The sequence below is a fragment of the Haliotis rubra genome, unplaced genomic scaffold (genome assembly GCF_003918875.1).
Source record: "Haliotis rubra isolate DU_JTF1 unplaced genomic scaffold, ASM391887v1 Scf1241, whole genome shotgun sequence".
Classification (NCBI taxonomy): Eukaryota; Metazoa; Mollusca; class Gastropoda; order Lepetellida; family Haliotidae; genus Haliotis; species Haliotis rubra.
The window spans coordinates 157,349-178,267 of NW_025765161.1; the positions used below are offsets into that span (position 1 = coordinate 157,349).

A 20,919-nucleotide genomic window follows, 5' to 3' on the forward strand; every position below is an offset into this window, starting at 1 on the left:
AGTTATTTCCAATCCAACTTTATACACGTTGGTGTTAAATCTACACACTTGACCCCCCAAACTTTAGGCAGTAACTAACACCAGAGACTCTACTATATGGTCTCTGCTGTTACACAATATATTTCATATATTTTCACAACATATTTCGGACTAACTAGATTTAGATATGCTTGGCGAATCTAGTTTAATTTGTAACTTGTTATAATGTGGAACATTGTTATTTTCGTTGCACCAAGGACGAATATGAGACACAAGAATTCCGGCAGATACAAACAGAAGTGATGGAATTTTTTAGGATTACATCAAATAATCCAGGAGCTGTGAATCAGTAAACGTAAGTGCATCTGTTAAATATCATTGCCTATATACTTGTTGGTGACGTTTTGGCTTTTTATTGCAAAAAATGGATTTGTACCAGCACTCAGCCTGACCAACAAGAGTGATGGGCTAGTGGTTGCTATTCAGTGTGTTTTGATACTATTACCAAATTAGGCATTCAAGGATTTCCATTATTTTCCATTGTGTGCTGGTGTCCATCAAACACTTGCATATACATAGGTGCAGGAAGACTTCATTAACTGGTTATTGTCTCTTGATTTGACTTAATACACTTACTATACATTTGTTTTTTTTATTTCAGAAAAAAATGATAAAGTCGAAACCAAAGAAGAAGATTCTGAAAGATCTTGAAAAGAGTACACGTTTTCTGAATTTTTTTTTAATAAAGAGTGTTGCTTACATGTCTGCCATACCTTTTTTATGTTCCTTGTTAAGAGTAACAATGTCTATTTTCCATAGACATGTAACCTTATTGTTAACGGTTAGTGTTTTACTGAAAAGTTAAAACCATATCTTGACAGAAAATGTTATTACAACATTTCCTGAACCATAAACATTCACATGGATAAAACGTTTTCAGAAGCCTTTTGGTGGTTACTGAATTTTATAACCAAACGTTCATAGAACACACTGTTTCTGGTACCATACAAATTCATATGAATAAAACGTTTTAAAAACATGATATGTTTAGGGGATGTTTCTTCACATTTATAAATATTTTTTGATACACATATAAAATAGTATTCATTTATAAATTGTGGTACATGTTATCAAATATATATTCACCGTGGACAAGTGAAGTGAGCAACTAAACTAACGGGCAAAAGAAACGATACTATGTCGAAATCACTGATAATACAAAACGACAAGCCACCATTGTGTAAAAGGAAAGTGAATTTTAATAACAGGTGTATGGGCATGTGAATGCACATGCATGTTGCCCATGCATCTGTTATCAAAATTCACTTTCCTTTTACACAATGGTGGTTTGTCGTTTTGTAATATCAGTGATTTCGACTTGGTATCGGTTTTTTTGCCCGTTAGTTTATATTGCAGTGCCTATAATGTGACGATGTTGGGCCGCTGCAGTGCCAATAAAGTATGACGACGTTGAGCCGATGTAGGGCCGATGCAGGGCCATTGAAGTTTGCCAACGTTGGGCTGACGTCAATCCGATGAGCAAAACTTCATTGGCCCGATGATGTCGTGTGCATTATCGGCCCGACGTCGGGCTGATGTCGGGCCGATGATGGCATGCTACCTGGGAAGGAGGTTGTGGTTTAGCCTGACTGGTCAGCTGTGAGGTGGTGGTTTAGCCTGATTGGTCAACTGTAAGGTGATGTTTTAACCTGATTGGTCAACTGTAAGGTGATGGTTTAGCTTGATTGGTCAACTGTGAGGTGATGGTTTAGCCTGATTGGTCAACTGTAAGGTGATGGTTTAGCCTGATTGGTCAACTGTAAGGTGATGGTTTAGCTTGATTGGTCAACTGTGAGGTGATGGTTTAGCCTGATTGGTCAACAGTGAGGTTGTGGTCTTGCCTGATTGGTCAACTGTTAGGTGATGGTTTAACCTGATTGGTCAACTGTAAGGTGATGGTTTAACCTGATTGGTCAACTGTAAGGTGGTGGTTTAGCTTGATTGGTCAACTGTGAGGTGATGGTTTAGTCTGATTGGTCAACTATGAAGTGGTGGTTCAGCCATATTGGTCAACTGTGAGGTGGTGTTAGAGGCTGTTTGATCAACTGTTAGGTGGTGGTTCAGCCTGATTGTCTGACATCCTGACCTTTCACCCCTCCTGAATTTTTCGTTTGAGTCATGCAGTTTAATGAAATCTACCTGTCTCTGGAGACTATTTCTCACACAAAACAACATTTTTCAGTTATTTAAAATTTGCTTTCATTCTTCTCTGAGCTACATATTTAACTGAAACTTTACTAATACAGAAAGCTGTGAGTAAGTTTTCCAAATAAATCCTTAAAACTTGTCCATATTGATGTTTCATTTGGAACATTTAATACCCAATAAATACCAAATGTATTCATCTCTTACTACGAAACACATACATACTTATGTTCAGGATTACAAATTCAGAGTTTTGTAATTATGGCAACAAAATGCCCTTCAGATACAACACCTGGATCGACTTTCTGTCTTGTTTTGTCAGCTATGTGTAGCACATCAAAAGAATTGGATGAAGATAATAGCAACTTCTGCTAAGCGTCTACGTTGACATTGTTATATCAGGGTGAGCAACTGCTGTGACATGAACTGTTTCGAGATTAAATAGCATTTTAAATTCCATTACATTTCAGATTGGACAAGGTTTATACCCACCAACAGAGGCTCTAAATGCTATACCTGGCCTTGATGACTGTCTCAAGGATGTCCTCATTGCCATGGTTACTTCAGGTGTGGCAGGGCAGTCAACTGCAGACGAAATTCTGCGATCTCATTTCCGGAATCAGGGTAGAGGCCATTACAGATTCACGTTATATTTCCTAAACATGTGTTCTTGCCTCACTAGGTCTGTGGTGAAATGTACTCAAGATCATAACTCAGGTTCACTATGAGCATACAACAAGTAGCTTCAATGTAAAATATGCTAGAAGAGTGATCACCCCTGACTGCTGTGTAATGGCCGCTAGTGTTGGGAATTGGTTAAAATCTCATAATTGATGATTGGTTTTATTACTACCGATCAATCATCGAAAATAATTGTTTAGCGTCATTTATGAAATTTGTTAATGCACATAAAAATAAGGGAAAAAAACATGTAGTTCTTTTGTTTTTTTGGGGGGCAAAATTTCACATCTTGAAAGGATGACTAGTATGATAGGAACATAAATTTCTTAGAATCATTAAGATAAATGTAATCATGACTTGAAACGAGCTTGTAGTGCTTACGAAATGTAACAGACAAAACCAACCATGTGAAAAATATTGTTAATGAAAACATGTGTTCCAGAATTGTTTGTGTTCGATTATGAGAAATTTTGATCGATTCCTTGGTCGTTTAGCCACTACGACCAATCTTCGATTATTTCAATTAATCGGACCACCACTAGTGGCCGCACGACAGACCATATGGTTCTGAATAAAGGACCTTTTAGACAGAAGTCCTATTGACCCTTTAAGATCCGGGTTAGAATTGGTCTCCTGCAACACATGCTTGTTGTAAAAGGGAACTAACGGGATCGGGTGGTCAGGGCCCCGTTCCTCAAAGCGATCGTAGCGCTAAGATGATTGTAACTCCCATACTTTAACATAGACTTACGACTGTTGTAGCGCTACGATCGCTTTGAGGAACGGGGCCCAGGCTCGCTGACTTGGTTGACACATGGCACTGTTTCCCAGAATGATGCTCATGCTGTTGATCACTGGATTGTCTGATCCAGATTTGAATATCTACAGACCGAGCCATATAGCTGGAATATTGCTGAGTGCAGGCGTAAAACAACGAACAAACAAACGGGTCCTATTACAGGACCTCTTGTGTGTTATTTTATATCTGTCAAATCACCAGCCGTAAACTTTGGATTCCTCCAAGCCAATAAAAACAGATGTACCTGAATATTCATGAGGATACTTCATAGTATAAAAATTAGTATATAGCTTTTAAGATGTAGGGGATTATAAGTGGTCCCCAGCAACCTGTGCTTGATGTAAGAGGTGACTTGGTGGATTGGGTGAACAGGCTTGATGGCTTGGTTCTAAAGCTTGTCCTTGTCTGTGTTTTGCACCGTTGGTCATTATTATCATGAATCCCTGGATGGATGTTACATGTGTGGGGATATATTTTATATTTCTGCCTACTTTGTAGTAATTCATATTCTTACCCAGAATGCTTCTGTGCTTCAGCACCCTTATGGTCTGATTCCTTCTTTCTACCGTCCCCTCCGGCTGTACCAGACATGAGAAGGTCAGCATGGTTAGAGGTTCAACACCAGGAATATCCCAATATTCCCAGTGAGGAAATTCTGTTGTCGGCAAGCGACCAGGTTGAGGTGACCAACGAGGAAGAAACCACCGTCGAGAGGAAATATGATGATGGCGGCTTATCTTGATAGTGGTCAATTCACCAGCACGTCAGATGGTTAGTGAAATTATGATCACTCACTGTTAACAAACGCCACTTCTGATCAGGCTTTCTGGAAGTGAGCGAATGTTGTTTTATGTAGATGTGAGCAATGTAAAAAATACAAAAAACTACACAAAACTCAAATATTCCTCTGATAGTGCTCCCTTTTGAATTCCGTTTCTGTAGTGTTAAAACTAACAGGAGTTCACAGCAAGATAATCAGTGGCCCAGCCATTGTTATTTACATTCAGGAATGGCTGTTTTAATACATTTCTGAGATTTAGAAATCTGATTAGTCTGTAACCGTGTCATTTAGGATACCATTGGGAATGCTGTTGGAATTATTCTGGAAGAATGTGTGGAACAATAATCGTTCAGTCTCCCGCTGTAAGTGATGAAATTGACACAAAACATGAACTTGTTTTTACAGATTTCTGTACTGTTGTGGTGTCAGAAGATGGAATGGAGGTATACACATTGTCTTTGCCATGGAGTGAGCTGACAAGCAAAGTGTACACAAAAATAAATGCAAAGGTAAGACTCTTCATTGCACATATTACATATAAAGTTTCAAAGATGACTTTCAAGTATTTGTACATCTGAAATTAAGGATGACATAGGCTACCTCGAAGTTCACTTCGGTTTTATCTCAATCTTAAATGCTTAAATGCTGCTTTTTTTATGCTTAAAGAACAAATAAACTTTGTTTTTTTGTACTCTTTTAACCATTACATATGAAAGATTTGTGGTTAGTTGTATGCGGAACACCAACAAATTCTTAAAAATCTTGTGGTTAATTAATACCGAGCGATTAAAAGTTGCCCAAAAGTCGCCTGCTTCACTCTCGCCTGCCAACAATACCACAGACAGGTTACGTAACTCTGTCGCCAGAGCACTGCAGTGACGTCATGTGAGGAAGTATTTTCAGTTAGTTGTAAATAAAGTGTGTAGCAAGCTCGTCATTTTGATGATTTCTTGACATCAACGAAGACATGCTGAATCGTTGCGTTGTCGTCAGTTGCTCCTAGGGGTCGGGCGATGGTTTCACCATGCACAGATTTCCACAGGACCCTGCAGTTCGTGCTAAATGGGTTATGTTGTGAGTGCGAATCGAGCGTTGTGGAAGCCTGGAGCAATATCTTACTTGTGTTCAGATCGCTTCACGAAAGTTAAAGAATCAAAACTACTTACTAGTTGTAGTAAAATATGTATATGATTGATGACCATAAAGATTTTCCATGACACAACTTGTAACATAACGATTTCTTCCTCGGAAGCGAGGTTATGGTTGAAGTGACAATAATATTGTAAGTAGTATTATTATATTGACACCCACCTCGCTTCCACGAGAGAAATTGTTATGTTATAACGCTATGTCATGCAAAATCCTATTGGCCATAAATCAAATACATATTTTACTACCAGTGGAAAGTACTGTAATCGTACTTATTTTCGCGTGGGATTAATTTTGGCGCAAAAAGATCATGTGTCAATAATCACACCAAGCGAAATATTCATGGTCAAGTCATGACAAAATTCAGACAAATACTCAAGTAGGAACAACATGCAATTTGTTTAATGCAGCCAATCAGTGATTTGACCATGTGAACAACACGTGTTCATAAACAACAAACACTACTTTATGATTTCTATGTTTAATTATTGTAAGTACTGGTATACACTCTTCCTTAATTGTTGTCAGTTAATCTCGCATATGGGACAGGTGTTGTCATGTTGACACAAGTATAACCCCACCTCTCTCTCTGATTGTTTTAGTAAACACGATACAATTATGGCGGCTAGCTTTGATCATTGCATGTCTATTGGTTGTGAAAACTTTGTGATGGATACCATCACTCAGGTGTTTGAAATGTGCGAAAAAACAACTGCGCTAACAGGTCTTTGGTGAACTTTCCGCGAAAATTGCACCCCATGAAAATATGTACGATTACAGTTTTTTGGATTTTGTAACTCAGTGAAAATAAACCTAAATAGCGTTTATCCTCAGACTGGCGGATGTTCCCGACAGGGCGCCACCATTTTTGAAAATCGTGAAGTCACAGGCTAAAGTCTGTTAGAATTAATGAGATTATGGTTTGTTTTCATCAAGTTAGAAAATTAAAACTACTTTCTACTCGTAGTTAAATATGTATTTGAATCATAACCAAAAGCATTTTGCATGACACAACTTATAACATAACGATTTCTTCCACGGAAGCGAGGTGGCGGTCGAAGTGACAATACTGCGCGATAAATTTCTTGCTACATTCACGTGGTTAACGTCCACTCACCAGTATGTAGATACTAGTCAATGTACGTCTTTATATTTGGTCTTATAATCCTAATTGGTTTATTATCATACTTGTATGCATTTTGAAACTTAAAAAAGCAGGCGATCTGCTGATACGTATAGTGAATTTATAACAGGACTGTAATATCTAGACATTTTATAGTTTGCCAATGTGAATCATAATTCGCACACACACCCTAGTGCATGGTGTCTGTCTCATTACACTTCACAGCGAAAACAATGATTCTGTTGAATGCTACAACAAATGAATTAAAACAAAATGCAAATATTAAAATTAAAACAGATTAAGGTTATAGGAACAATGTCAGGCTATTACCTTGTTTGAGGAATGTATGCATCAATATCCACAAAAACGAGTGATGTGCCATTCATCTGCAGCTGTTCCAAGTGATGTGTCTTTTAACAGTCTAATATACCGAAAAGTGATATATCGTTTCAGGTATTTCACATTGGTGTATAGTCTCATTGGTCACCCAAGATAGCACACCTGGCAACTAATTGCATAATGTCCGCCATTCTTTTAAAAAAAAGTAATTTAGTTAGCCAATAATGAGCAATCAATCAATGTATTGGAGGTTAATCCTTTAAAAGAAGGACGTTGTTTTTACACAGACACTTTACGACTGAGTGTATTCAGTATAGATTAGTAAATCTACATACATAAACACTTCCTTTTGACAAATCCGCTGTGCAAGATAAAAGTAATTAATCAATCAGCGTGTTATCGGTTAATCCTTTGATCAATGTTTATAATGTTGAGTATTTACTCCAGACACAAGAAATGCCAATGGGAACCTTTGTCGGGTAATCTAAGTGGTGTTACAACTAATTATACCTGTTATAAATTGACTGACCATCAAGTGAATGATGACAAATAACATATGTAGGTTTATACCACCTAACACGGGTTACAGCAAGGCAGTATTAATTGCTGTATTGCATGTGAAAAGTTATGGGCTGACACTGTTTTGAGAATAAGAACAGAACTTCATTGTTGCATAAGAAATACATATAAGCATTTGCTGTGTGCTAAAACTGTATGTACCTATTTACCTGAGTAAATTTTCAGATTCTTCTAGCAATGGCAAAGTAGGGTTGTTTAGTTTACGGATTCAAATAAATCAAATGTCAATTTTTGATATCATACGTACTAGACGTCATATTTTTACATGACAAGATTAAATATCGAGGTAAAAAAAACACAGAAATGGGATCAATTTGGATCAGTCATTATACCATCCAGGTATTAGAAAACCTGAAAAAGCCCACACTGCTTTGATACTTTATTACAATCAGACAAGAACTATCGGGGATGTTTTCAAATAACTGCATCTGATGGGCATCCACCCTTCTTTATGCTGCACTGTTTAGGTTGAAGAAATTAACCGTAACCGTGATGAGCGAGGCTGATCATCGCTTTCACTATCACTAGCGTCTGGCTTGAACAAATAAGGCCTAGCGACACCAAGCGATTTAGACAGAATCGTCTATGAAAACAAGTTGTAACTTGGAAACTAGGCAAAGCAGGAGACAAAATTAAATGACAGTAGATTGTGAGAACATATTGCTTTCATTTTGTACAACAGTTGTCACGATTTCAGGTTCATACAAACCTGTACACAAGATAATTTACCCCCTGAAATGTAGATGAATTCTGCATCGGCCCTCATATCTATTCCTCACATGACGTCACAGAGACGCGCTGCTCTGATTGGTTGAAATTTCGTTTGTGGGTGAGAATTGTGCACTGTTGTCAAAAAGGTCGATTTAAGTTAATTAAAGATCAGAGTGAGTAGTTTTAATGACAGGGTTTCATTTATAGCGATGCCAATTAGCGATTATGTATTTGTACCCCCCTAGAGTAAATGTGATCTTTAAATTTGAATACTGCAACTGAGTATTTTATTCAGCTGATTTGTCAGTTGAAGCAAAAGACATAATTGAGTTTTGGTGTTTCTGAAATAAAACAAAATGACACTGTGCAAGTTTTGATAAGAGCCAAAAAATAATTGATAATATACTCCTCACAAACCGTTAAGGAACAACAATTATTTTGTTAAAAGCATTCATTATGTATATATCTCAAATCACACAAAAAACAAATGTTCAGGAATTGAGAAGTTTTTTCATCTGTGAAGTTTTCAGTTCCTCTTTCATAACCTACAAGGCTTGCAACATGCAGCGCTGCTTGTTTATCTATAAGAGATTGATTGTCACATTTTTTGTGCTTCCAGGTGTGTATTATATTCATTTTCTTATTTTGTACAGATGAACATATCTCAAAAATATGTTCTGCTACACAATGGGGTGGTTGTGACGTTTGATAAACATCTCAATGACCTACCAGAAACCCATCCCACCATGCCACTCCATCTAAACTTGCAAAGACTGGACACGATACAGGACCATCGACCTTCTGAATTAGGGTCAAGGTCAAGTCAGAGGTCAGGGTCAAGGACAGTTATAGAAGGAGCTGCCTACAATGGGGATGACCATGTTGTCTATGATGACTCTGTACAAGCATGTGACCAGTCATCTATGACAGGGGAAAGCGATGCCATGTTGGATAGTTCTGATTTTGCTGAAGGTCCCAGCAGTCAGAGACAGGTTCCTCCAACACTTGCCTTGACTGGGGCATTGGCTGATCCTGGAAAAGGACAAGCTGACTCAGAAAGGTTGAACCGATCGTGGGGGACATGTGCCTTTGAAGATGCCACAAAGAAAGACATTGAGATTGAGAAATCCACAGTTTCAGCTGTCATCTCTGATGAGCAATTCAAACTGTATGAAGACAATGAACATCCAGAAGAAGACGAGCTGCTGGAGGAAGTGAGTCCTGGAGACATCGATGATGAAGCTGATGACGAGGGTTCACAAAATACAGATGAAGAAAATGCTGACGATTCGGGACAGGAGAATGAGCATGAACTTTCAGATGAAGCCGGAGAAGCTCTATCTGATTTCAGGTCCACAAATATGGAAAGACAATTGTCACTTGAAGGAAAAGAGGATGCTTTGTTTCAGGGGATTGGAGAAGAAGGAGGAAGAGACAGTAATGGAGAAGGAGGAAGAGACAGTAAAGATGCAGATAGTGATGAGTCAGTGTGTGGTGACTCACGGACATCCAGTGAAGAAAACTTTTCAGAAGATGAAGGAGATGCTGGCAATGAAGAAAGTGGAGATGTTGCAGGTCCTTCATCTAGGAATCAACCAAGGATCAGTGTTGATCCAGAAGGATCAGCTTCTGAATCAGATGATAAAGTAGCAAGGGATGTTGATTCTGAAGTGAATGGATCTGAATCAGATGATAAAGTAACCAGGGATGTTGATTCTGAAGTGAATGGATCTGAATCAGATGATAAAGTATCCAGGGATGTTGATTCTGAAGTGATGGATCTCTGAATCAGATGTAAAGTAACCAGGATGATTCTGAAGTGAATGGATCTGAATCAGATGATAAAGTAACCAGGGATGTTGATTCTGAAGTGAATGGATCTGAATCAGATGAGTGATTCTGAAGTGGTGGATCTAGATCAGATGATGTTGATTCTGAAGTGAATGGATCTGAATCAGATGATAAAGTAATCCAGCGATGTTGATTCTGAAGTGAATGGATCTGAATCAGATGATAAAGTAGCAAGTGATGTTGATTCTGAAGTTAATGGATCTGAATCAGATGAAAATGATGAGGGAGGTGATTCTGGACTCACAGGTGATGCTACTGATTCTAGTTCATTCTCGGATGTTGGTGTGACAGTGACAAATGAGGCCTTTACGCCTATGAGTGAGGAGTGTGGTCCTCTGGAGGATGACGACTGACAACAGGAGTGACCCTTTCCACATCCATAACAAATCTCTGCTAAAAGCAGCGTCGACTGTATAATTGTGACTATATCATGAGTATATATTTGTTTAAGCAGTATTACAGCTGTTCGATGTTGTTTGTAAACAAATAGAGTCTGGAGCAGACAATCCAGTGATTGTCACCATGTGATGACAGAGCATGTGTTTATGAATCACTATGAAATAGTGTTTGCGAAAAGGTGAGCGTATCCTGCCCCACTGGATGCACCCGTCATAAACATATGTTAAGTCTAGTCAATTGTTCACCTGAAATAATTTGGGAACATGTGGTGTAAGTTGAAATAGGGAATTGCATCGGACATCATATTTGTCACTGATGCAGCAGTCTTGTGGTGAAGCACCAACTGCTCAATAAGGCTTCTATTCTGTACATAAAAGTAGTTTACAGGGTGAAAGATATGTCACAGCTTTGTCAGATATTCTACATCCATTTTAGTAGAGTGTATATAGTTGCCAAAACTAGGGGTAACAATGCTTTATAGTGCTTTTGTATAAACATGTTTTTGCCAGTTTTAGAGAGATTTTTCTTTTAAAAGAGCTTCATTTTATTTACAGGTATTTTTACAGTTTTTTAAAACCTTTTTACTTATGAGATGATTAGTTCACCTTACCAAAGCTTGTCTGTCCCCTGTACAAATCTTCCTTGCAAGCCAATGCACTGGTGAATCTGCTGCTTACCATGGCCACTAATAATGACAACAGAGTTTGGTTAAGATATTCTAATGCGGCACAGACATTCTTATGGCTATTTTTCAGCCATTTTTAAAATGTAATTGCATATCTGTTTATGTTTGATAAGTACTGTGACAGCTCACATTTTAGTTTCTTCGATTGAAACCTGATATGTACAATCATTCCATGACTTGATCCTTTGAGGAAATTGAACTTACCAGGAATATTCCCTTTCAGTGTTTTGTAAAGAATATTAGAAAATCAACTTCACAAAAATTACATTAATAGGTGTCATTCTGGTGTCATTGTGTACGCAAGATCTATATTGAGTAACATTAGAGGAAATTTATGAAAATTGTTAAAGAAGTATCGATGAAATATTGTTGCTTCTTTCGTACCAGTTTTTGCTGATTATTTATGCTGGAGGTATTTGTATGTCACTGCTGAGAGAAGTTTTTCTTTGTTGATAATTGCAATGTTGACTGCTCATATATAGGTGAGCTACAGGTTCCAGCACACTAAATCAGAATCACATGCTCCCTGAGCGAGCACCGTATGTAAACAGTGGAAGAGATTGAGACATATGACAGATGTGATTGGATGAATTAGTGTAAGATTTTTATGTTTGTTAAAAGCACATCCATCTAGTCATTAAAACTGACCACAATTTTAAGTGTTTAGTGCTGTCATTTTTATCACCATGACTTATGCTTATTGTGTGTACATATATTTTCCAGCAGGTGACATTTGGTGCGGAACTGGGGTTGATGTGTTCCGCTTCCTGTGCTCGCAAAATAAGCCGGACAAGTTGGCCAGATATTGTGTTTTATTGTAGTTTAAAGGCCAGAGTGTATCCATGTGTACATGGAATGGCTGTTGATAGCCTGGATAATTTAAAAAAAAATATAAGGTTACTATAGAAGTCTATGGGAAATGTTTGGTGTTGTGTAACCTGTAGTGATATGTATTTTAAATTCTTCTGATGGTTATTTGTTTGAAGGGCATCTGCTAATGTGTTTCTGGAGGAACTGCTGTGAACAGCATCTTAACTGCTTTACAATATCACATTAACCCTGAAACTGATAGCTGAAATTGTGATTAAAAAGACTTGTAATGGAATTTCGAAGACAATTTTCAGCAGGAATGAGTCTTTATGGTTGATCAACTTCTTTATTGTATATTTGATCATCCATAAGGTCTTGTCATTCCTATTGCGTACAACTTCTAGAATGCCTCTCAAACAGTTAGTTTTCAGCAAACTGACAGAAAGCAAAAAAAATTAGTGTCATGGTGATTCTTGAAGGTATGGATAAGCAATGTTGTCCGAGTTTGAATCCATGTCCATACCTGGACATAGACTGGGTTTGTTACTTGTCAACAGTCAAACTCCACTGAGTGTTTCAGTGTATATAGTGTAAGTGTATACAAGTATTGCCTTACAGTAGCAGATACATGCCTGACAATGAAGCAATGTGTGGAGCAGATTACACTTTGTGAAGATAATGATAATGAATGTTTATAAAGCACCTGTTACCAGACACTTGTGCATGATCAAAGCGATAACACATTATTACCTGGATAACCCAAGCTGTCTGTGAGGCGTTAGAAGGTTAACAGTCACATTACTTATCCCACCGGGTACCCATTCGCTGCTGGGTGAACAGAGGCAATTTAGGAACAAATCCACTTGCTTAGGATGAGACCAATATGTGTCACATATGCCTCATTATGGGTCAGAACTGAAGTACCAGAAACTCTCAGGAGTCAAGCTGCCAAACACTGTCACCCATCCAAGGACTCTCCGCTCCAAGATTGCTTAACTTCAACTGATTAGTGACCTGGGTGCCGTTCCACTAACCGATCTTAGCCCTATGCAAATCGTAAACCCCTAAAATCCCAATCTTAGCGTGACGTTACGATTGGCATACTGTTCCACTAACCAATCTTACCTAAGTCAATCGTAAAGTTAAGATTCAAAGTCTAAGTTGCTCATGACCAACTTAGGATAGCTAAAATCAATCGTAGAGAAACCAAAATGGTGGCTTTCCTATTCTATGTGAAAAATAAGAGCGAGCATTTCACCGTGAGCGTCCCCTAAAATCCCCCATGAAATGAATTTGTATATTTCTGTGATGTAAACAAACACTGCACTGAAGCCTTACAAATGTCAGGCCAGTCTGACCACTGTCTTCATGGGAACACAACCGAGGGAGTCGGTGTAACACATTTATACAACAATATTGCAGCGTCATGGTTAAGAATAGGGACAGCCATGAAGTGAACAATGTTCTGAAGCAAAAAGATACAAATATGCTTGATTTCACTGCGCATATTTGGTGGGGGATTCTAAAGGCAGGCTGCGTGTTATTCAAGACCACAGACAGATTCTACATACGCTATAGCCTCGTCACGCCTTGTTTATTCTGATTGACAAGGTTGAGGCACATATTAAAAGCTCTGACACAATTGACATTTTTAAAGTCCAGACTTAAAACCTGTTCTCAGTATATTACTTATAATCTCGGCTGTAAATATTCTCGTGTAAATTATCTGTACACAGCTTTGAGCATGCCCAAGGATGTGGAATAGGCACTATAAATATGCATTTATTATTATTATATTATGCTTGATACCCAGCGTTCACACGCACTTGCACCTGAAACCAAGGTGCTCACTACCCTAATATTTTGCTCTAGGTTTTTTCTCCACGTTTACACTTGGTTGGAAAAATACCCATGAAGGCCCGGGTTAGAATATTGAACTTCAATAACCCATGCCTGTCGTAAGAGGCCACTAACGGCATCGGGTGGTCAGGCTCGCTGACTTGGTTGACACATGTCATCGGTTCCCAACTGCGCAGATCGATGCGCATGCTGTTGATCACTGGATTGTCTGGTCCAGACTCGATTATTAATAGCTAAGATACATAGCGTTCACTAACATGAACGCTCATGTTAGTGAACACTGTGCATCTTAGCTAGATTATTTAAAGACCGCGGCCATATAGCTGGACTATTGCTGAGTGCGGCGTAAATCTAAACTCACTCACTCACTCAGTTGGTTCGTAAACTACTTTCTATCTTTTGCTAGACTATGCAAAGGGAGATAACTTGTGCCTCGCATTCCTCTATCTCTCGCACGAAAGAGTCTCGATCTAAGCTTGGATCGGATCGTAAGATCGGGACCGGCTACGATCGGTTAGTGGAACGGGTGTAACTTTTAGCTAAGACGATTGTAAAATTGGCGTAACTTGCAAAGATTGATCTTAGATAAGATCGGTTAGTGGAACGACACCCTGGGCCTAGATTTTCAAAGCTCTCTTAGCGCTAAGATAGTCGTAAGTTAATGTTAATGTATGACACGACTATCTTAGTGCTAAGAAAGCTTAAAATATCTAGGCCCTGGGCTCTGCGCAAATGACCACACAAGATAAGACAGTGTGTAGATTAGATAAGACTGTATAGAGTAGATGCGCCATCATGTTTTTGAATTTTATGAGTTGATACTGAATGGTATGGAAGTCAATGGGAAATTGAGATGTTTGACCGCATCACTCTGCCTATGGACTGTTGCCATGGCATCCAGGCATCGCTGACTAGTCCATTGCACATTCCCTGAACTAGTCTATGCAGGTTGATATCACACAAGTGCACAGTTGCAATGGATGGACCTCAGGGGAAAACTTGAATTAATCTGTGGCTTGGGAGTGTGAGCGTTCCCCCATGTAACACAAATTTATGTCCGATATTATGTTGCACATTATGCATTGAATTTATGTATTTTATGGTTTCCAAAAATGATATTGTGTTTATTGTGACTAACACTGGCTGATACCATCCTGATTGGTGTGGCCTTCATTTGATCACTGGTACATATAGGTGTCACAAAATCAGTCGTGCAAGTAAACACAAACTAAAGTACTGTCGGAAATGCTAGAAAATGCTTTTTAGCCTTAATATCTTTATAAAGGTGATAAATGTACTATGTTGTCAATATATCAACTCGCCTATAGTGTACCTAATTTTTATTTCAATCGATTTAACATTCCCATGAATTTAAAGGGCAGTTTACAGGAGAGAATTTGGTACCAAAACAGCAACTTCAGATTTGTTCTGAGTTAAACAACAGAAATCTGAAATAGTCTTTACATTTATGCTAATAATACAGGTGGTGTAAAAATATGAATTAACGTATTTCCTAAACAAATAAATGTTGAATGTTTGTGTTACTTTACTTAATTATCATTTCTTTATTGAAGAAATATTAATATAAATGTTAAGTCTTGATAAATAAGTTTCCCGTCATGCATGCACATCTTTATCACAGCGTCCACTATGGCCAACGATTTGCAGTCGATTGTTGCAAAGTTTTGTAATTTTTTTCTAAACCTTTCATTAGTTTAGAAAGGGTTTATTACAGAACTTGTAGAGCTGTTGGTATGTCTTACCAACAAGTTTACAATATTGTAAACAAATCAGACAAGACAGGGACCGTCTCAAAAGCAAAACCGGGACGTAAAACCATCCTTGACAACTTTGACAAGGGAGTGCTTAGACGGGCGGTCTACAAACTTAATGAGAAGAAGAATATATATATTCTAAAGAAGCTACACCAGTGACTTCGTTAAATCTTTGGCCAATATTCACTACTAGATTAAACTGACCGAATTACATCCATATTTTTTCAATGAAATATACTGTTGACATGTAAAACATTTATTAAAACGTTGCACATTTCTACAATCAATCGATAAGAAAACACATGTGATAGGATTCTTTCCAATGTACAGTAATTCGTATGTTTATTTCAAAACAAACACACATACACAAATGATCCCTTACATAACCAATACATATACTATACGTACACATATTCAACATTTTGCAGAAAACATCTATTGAGATGACCCCTCGCCCGAGCGTGTGCTCAGGTGTCAATTTCACCTGTCGATACCGTGGATGCTGATGACATAACACAGGCAGTTAATGTTTGTATCAAATAACGTCCCACTACCCCTTATTTTTCTAAGTTTTTGGTAGTTTCATCAGTAAAAACACATTTTAGAGCATGTCTTAACATTTATTCCCTCGGTCTACATTAGGTAGATGTTTCTTGAAGTGATATTTGTTATTTAAGTAACTGTAATACCTCTGAATTTTAAATATAAGTCAAAAAGCATTTTTCTAGCATTTCCGACAGTACTTTAGTAGTTTGGGAGCGTCTCTTGGAGTATCAAAGTAAGTACATGTATATTGATACATGTTGGGACTCGAATATCACAGTATAGGCATGTCATGTCCCTTAAGGTGTCAGGAATCACTATGTAGATTTGTGTCCCTTATGGTGCCATGAATGGCTGTGGAGATTTGTTTTCCTTAAGGTGAAATGAATCACTGTGCAGAAAGTCTGATCATAGATACAAGTGCAGGATACTCCCTGATAACATTTGAGGAAGTAACAGGACTATACAGAAATACAGAAATAGGCAAAGTAATGTAATAGTAGTAACTGGCATAAACCTGAATAGGCATACTACAGGAATAGGCATACCACTGGAATAGGCATACTACAGGAATAGGCATACTACAAGAAATAGGCATACTACAGAAATAGACATACTGCTGGAATAGGCATACTACAGGAAAAGAGATACTACATGAATAGGCATACTATTGGAATGGGCATATTACAGGAATAGGCATATTACACGAATAGGCATATCACACGAATAGGCATACTACAGGAATAGGCATGCTACTGGAAAAGGTATATTACTGGAATAGGCATACTACCTTCGTACTTAAGAATATTTCACTTCTATGATGATACATGTGTGTGTGTGTCCTTGTTGTACCCATTAATGCCGAGCGACAGGCAGGGACCAACAAGTACCATATTTGATCCTCTTTTGGTATGACGCTGCCGGAGATAGAACCCGTGACCTTCCTCTCTAACCACTACACGGTGGCGGTCGCATACTACAGGAATAGGCATACTACAGGAATAGGCATACTACAATAATAGGCACACATACTGCATGAATAGACATACTACAGTAATAGGCATACAACAGGAATAGGCATACATACTGCAGGAATAGGCATACTACAGGAATTGGCATACTGCAGGAATAGGCATACTACAGGAATTGGCATACTGCAGGAATAGGCATACTACAGGAATTGGCATTCTGCAGGAATAGGTATATTACTGGAATAGGCATATTACAGGAATAGGCATACTACAGGAATTGGCATACTAAAATACTAGGCACACATACTGCAGGAAAAGGTATACTACATGAATAGGCATACTGCAGTAGAAGGCATAATGGAGTAAATGACACGCTATGGAAAAGACAGGATGCAGTAATATTTCTAGCATCTGATTTATTTGTGACATGTTTTTAGAAAACGTTTCCAAGCTGCAGTCAGTATTTGGGAGTAAAGATCTGTATACGATTGATGAATTTGGTTTTGGTCTAATGAAGACAAACCCCTAAAAACCCTTGACTAACAGTAATTCTTTGTTTTTCATTTTGCCTCAGATTTAAAAGGCCACTTGTTATAGATTTCTCCCCAATTAAACTTAAGTCAAAAGTTAATGTGTTCTTCATCCACTTGCTTCTGTTGAAAACCCTGATATGTTGATAAAATATTTATATCTTACTGTGATACTTCAGAAACTGTGTTGTATGTTTCATGTTTCATCCAATACAAGTATATATTTTGGTGTAAATTATGTTTATATTTACTGTTACAAAGATTACAATGTAAGTCTTTTAAACTGACATACATACGAGTCATAGCCTAAGGAAAGAACATGGAGAGAGTTGGTGTGCATTGTGTTTTGTGTCTGTGTGTATGATGTGTGTGAGAGTGCATATTTTGTACAGAGATGCCAACTCTACGATTTTATCATATTCGTTACGAATTTTAGCCTCATACTACGCCAATATGATTGCACTTGAAATTCTATGAAATTTGAAGAAAATTCATTGAAATTCGGATATATAGACAAAACCATATATTTTTGTCTATTAAATACGTTTTCATTAAAAAGAGATCACAAGAAGAAATGTAATGCTGATAATTTGGAAATCTGCTGTTGAAGTTACAATGTATGTGAAATTAAAGCTTCACTCTTGATTAATGTCATATTATCTTTCTCAGAATCCATCATGATTTTAAGTACAGTTAACTACTAATTTTATGGTCAAACTACTAATTTTGATCCTTGCAACTACTTTTTGCAACACTTTGGGGTTAGCATCTCTGATTGTGACTTTCACTGGTATCATGTGTATCCACATAACCTTGGTAACTTCGAGAGCCACGATAAGGTCCGACAGTCAAGACCCTGTATCTGTTGGATCCAGCCATGGCTCGGGACGACCAGGGCGGTTGAATTTTATCACACTGAATGGAATATTTTTCATTGGTTGAAGACATACAACTAGATCTATGGAATTGGATAGAATTATGTCTTGAGACATCTTGTGGCAAATACAGTGGAAAGTACTTTTATCCCCACGTCCGGTCCAGTAATCATTTTGTTTTGGAGCATAACTTGTTCGATATTTTTCAACAAAAATTTGTAGATATGTCAAACATAACCTAAGGTGGTGCCTTTTGCTATTTACAGATTATTGTCATTTTTATTTTTCTCGGTTTCCATGGAAACGTTTTGGACTTAGTCTTAAAGAGGGATGGGCTTCGTTTCCGGAGCATAACTCAAAAACCGTTCAATATTTTTCAACAAGACTTGGTAGATATATCAAACAGAACCTTAAATGGTGCCTTTTGCTATTTGCAGATTTTTGGCATTTTTATTTTTTCCCGGTTTCCATGGAAACGATTCGGACTTAAACTCAAAAGTGAGGGGTGGGCTTCATTTCCGGAGCATAACTCAAGAACCGTTCAATATTTTTCAACAAAACTTGGTAGTTATAACAAACAGAACCTTAAGTGGTGCCTTTTGCTATTTCCCGATTTTTGGCATTTTTATTTTTCCTGGTTTCCATGGAAACAAATTGAACTTAGTCCCAAAAGGGAGGGGTGGGCTTCGTTTCCAGAGCACAAATCGAAAAATTCTTAATATCTTTCAGCAAAACTTGGCAGATATGTGAGGCAGATCCCAAAGTGGTGCCTTTTGCTATTTGCAGACTTTTGTGATTATTATTTTCTCGGTTTCCATGGAAACGATTCGGACTTAGTCTCAAAAGGGAGGGGTGGGCTTCGTTTCCGGAGCATAACTCAAGAACCGTTCAATATTTATCAACAAAACTTGGTAGATATAACAAACAGAACCTTAAGTGGTGCCTTTTGCTATTTGCAGATTTTTGTCATTTTTATTTTTCCCTGTTTCCATGGAATGATTCGGACTTAGTCTCAAAAGGGAGGGGTAGGTTTCGTTTCCGGAGCACAACTCAAAAACTTCTCAATATCTTTCAGCAAAACTTGGCCGATATGTGAGGCAGATCCCAAAGTGGTGCCTTTTGCTATTTACAGATTTTTGTCTTTTTTATTTTTCCCGGTTTCCATGGAAACGATTTAGACTTAGTCTCAAAAGGGAGAGGTGGGTTTCGTTTCAAAAACTTCTTAATATCTTTCAGTAAAACTTGGCAGCTATGTGAGGCAGATCTTGAAGTGGTGCCTTTTTGCTGTTTGCAGATGTTTGTTATTTATGTTTTTCATCATTTCCATGGAAACGATTTGCACTTAGTGTAAAATCAAGCTGGACTTTAAGTAACTGTCAGATGATTTGTTCTTTCAAAGATGTGGGGGCCAGGGGGATATGTCATTTTCTGATGACTCTTGTTTGATACAAACTATACTTTTATGATAAAAACTGAGGTCCTTTAAATGCTACAGTAAATAACGTTTAAAATAAACTCAAAGGGACCTTAAATTTTAATTTGCTATAATCATACATTGTTTACCTTCTCAGGTGATACAATAATGTATCATTTGATGTCAAAGTTAAACTTCAGGAGTACTACAGAAATTAACACAGAAATTGTATATTATATTTCATATGCATTTCTGGCCATGTTTTGAATGGACATCAAGTCTCATGAACCAACATTTATTATGAATAAAGTACATAAGTCCATGGTGATTGTAGTTCATTATCATTTGTTCTTTTAATGTTGTCAGCAGAACAGCATGGCATCAGTGTTCACAGCTGATATATGTCCTGTGAGCAGTAGAAGTGGTCAGTTCAACGTGCCAATGTGTTCAATGTAACTAGGATGGTCATGTAAGACTGATATGATTTGATTTCATAGATGTGAACTTACTTTGAGAATACATGGTATCACACAATGTAGTAACATTATCGGTGACATGTCAACTTACTGACATAATACATGGCGTCGCACAAGCGTAATAACGTTTTATTGTATAATCATAAAAGATACAAAAATCTTTCCCTAATCACAAGAAAGTCCACTGACTACATGTCAACTTTGTGTCAGAATACATGGTATCAACACACCTGGCGTCACACTATGTATAACATTATCGGTGACATGTAAACTTACTGACATAATACATGGCGTCACACTATGTAGTAACATTTCCTGGTGACATGTAAACTTACTGACATAATACATGGCGTCGCTTACTGACATAATAACGTAATAACATTT

At 37.7% G+C, this 20,919-nt stretch overlaps 2 protein-coding genes and 2 long non-coding RNA genes across 4 annotated transcripts in view; 3 read left to right on the forward strand and 1 right to left on the reverse strand.

The window, feature by feature from the left end:
• LOC124266251 overlaps nt 1–4,947 on the forward strand; it is a 42,991-nt gene extending 38,044 nt beyond the window's left edge. Inside the window, exons 5-7 of the mRNA XM_046701064.1 lie at nt 2,655–2,808; nt 4,201–4,435; nt 4,851–4,947. Of these exons, the coding sequence (XP_046557020.1) occupies nt 2,655–2,808; nt 4,201–4,406 (360 nt within the window). The 3' untranslated portion in view covers nt 4,407–4,435; nt 4,851–4,947. The remainder of the gene's footprint in view (nt 1–2,654; nt 2,809–4,200; nt 4,436–4,850) is intronic.
• On the forward strand, nt 4,775–10,133 carry LOC124266258 (RNA polymerase-associated protein LEO1-like). Its single transcript, XM_046701072.1, has 3 exons — nt 4,775–4,954; nt 9,000–9,784; nt 9,818–10,133. Exons 1-3 carry the CDS (start codon nt 4,775–4,777, stop codon nt 10,131–10,133), a joined length of 1,281 nt encoding a protein of 426 aa, XP_046557028.1.
• Nucleotides 5,821–6,464, forward strand: LOC124266253. Its single transcript, XR_006895698.1, has 2 exons — nt 5,821–5,856; nt 6,375–6,464. It is a non-coding gene; the product is annotated as an uncharacterized LOC124266253 (long non-coding RNA).
• A 10,246-nt stretch (nt 10,134–20,379) lies between the features above and the next one.
• The window catches only part of LOC124266255, a 34,042-nt gene continuing 33,502 nt past the window's right edge, over nt 20,380–20,919 (reverse strand). The window contains exon 3 of the long non-coding RNA XR_006895699.1: nt 20,380–20,865. This is a non-coding gene — a long non-coding RNA (uncharacterized LOC124266255). The remainder of the gene's footprint in view (nt 20,866–20,919) is intronic.

Coding starts and splice junctions, on each gene's coding strand:
- LOC124266258 (XM_046701072.1), top strand. CDS start 4,775: ATGTGTGGAACAATAATCGTTCAGTCTCCCGCTGTAAGTGATGAAATT. Junction 4,955..8,999: donor ACACAAAAATAAATGCAAAG/GTAAGACTCTTC, acceptor TATTTTGTACAG/ATGAACATATCTCAAAAATA. Junction 9,785..9,817: donor GAAGAAGGAGGAAGAGACAG/TAATGGAGAAGG, acceptor CAGTAAAGATGC/AGATAGTGATGAGTCAGTGT.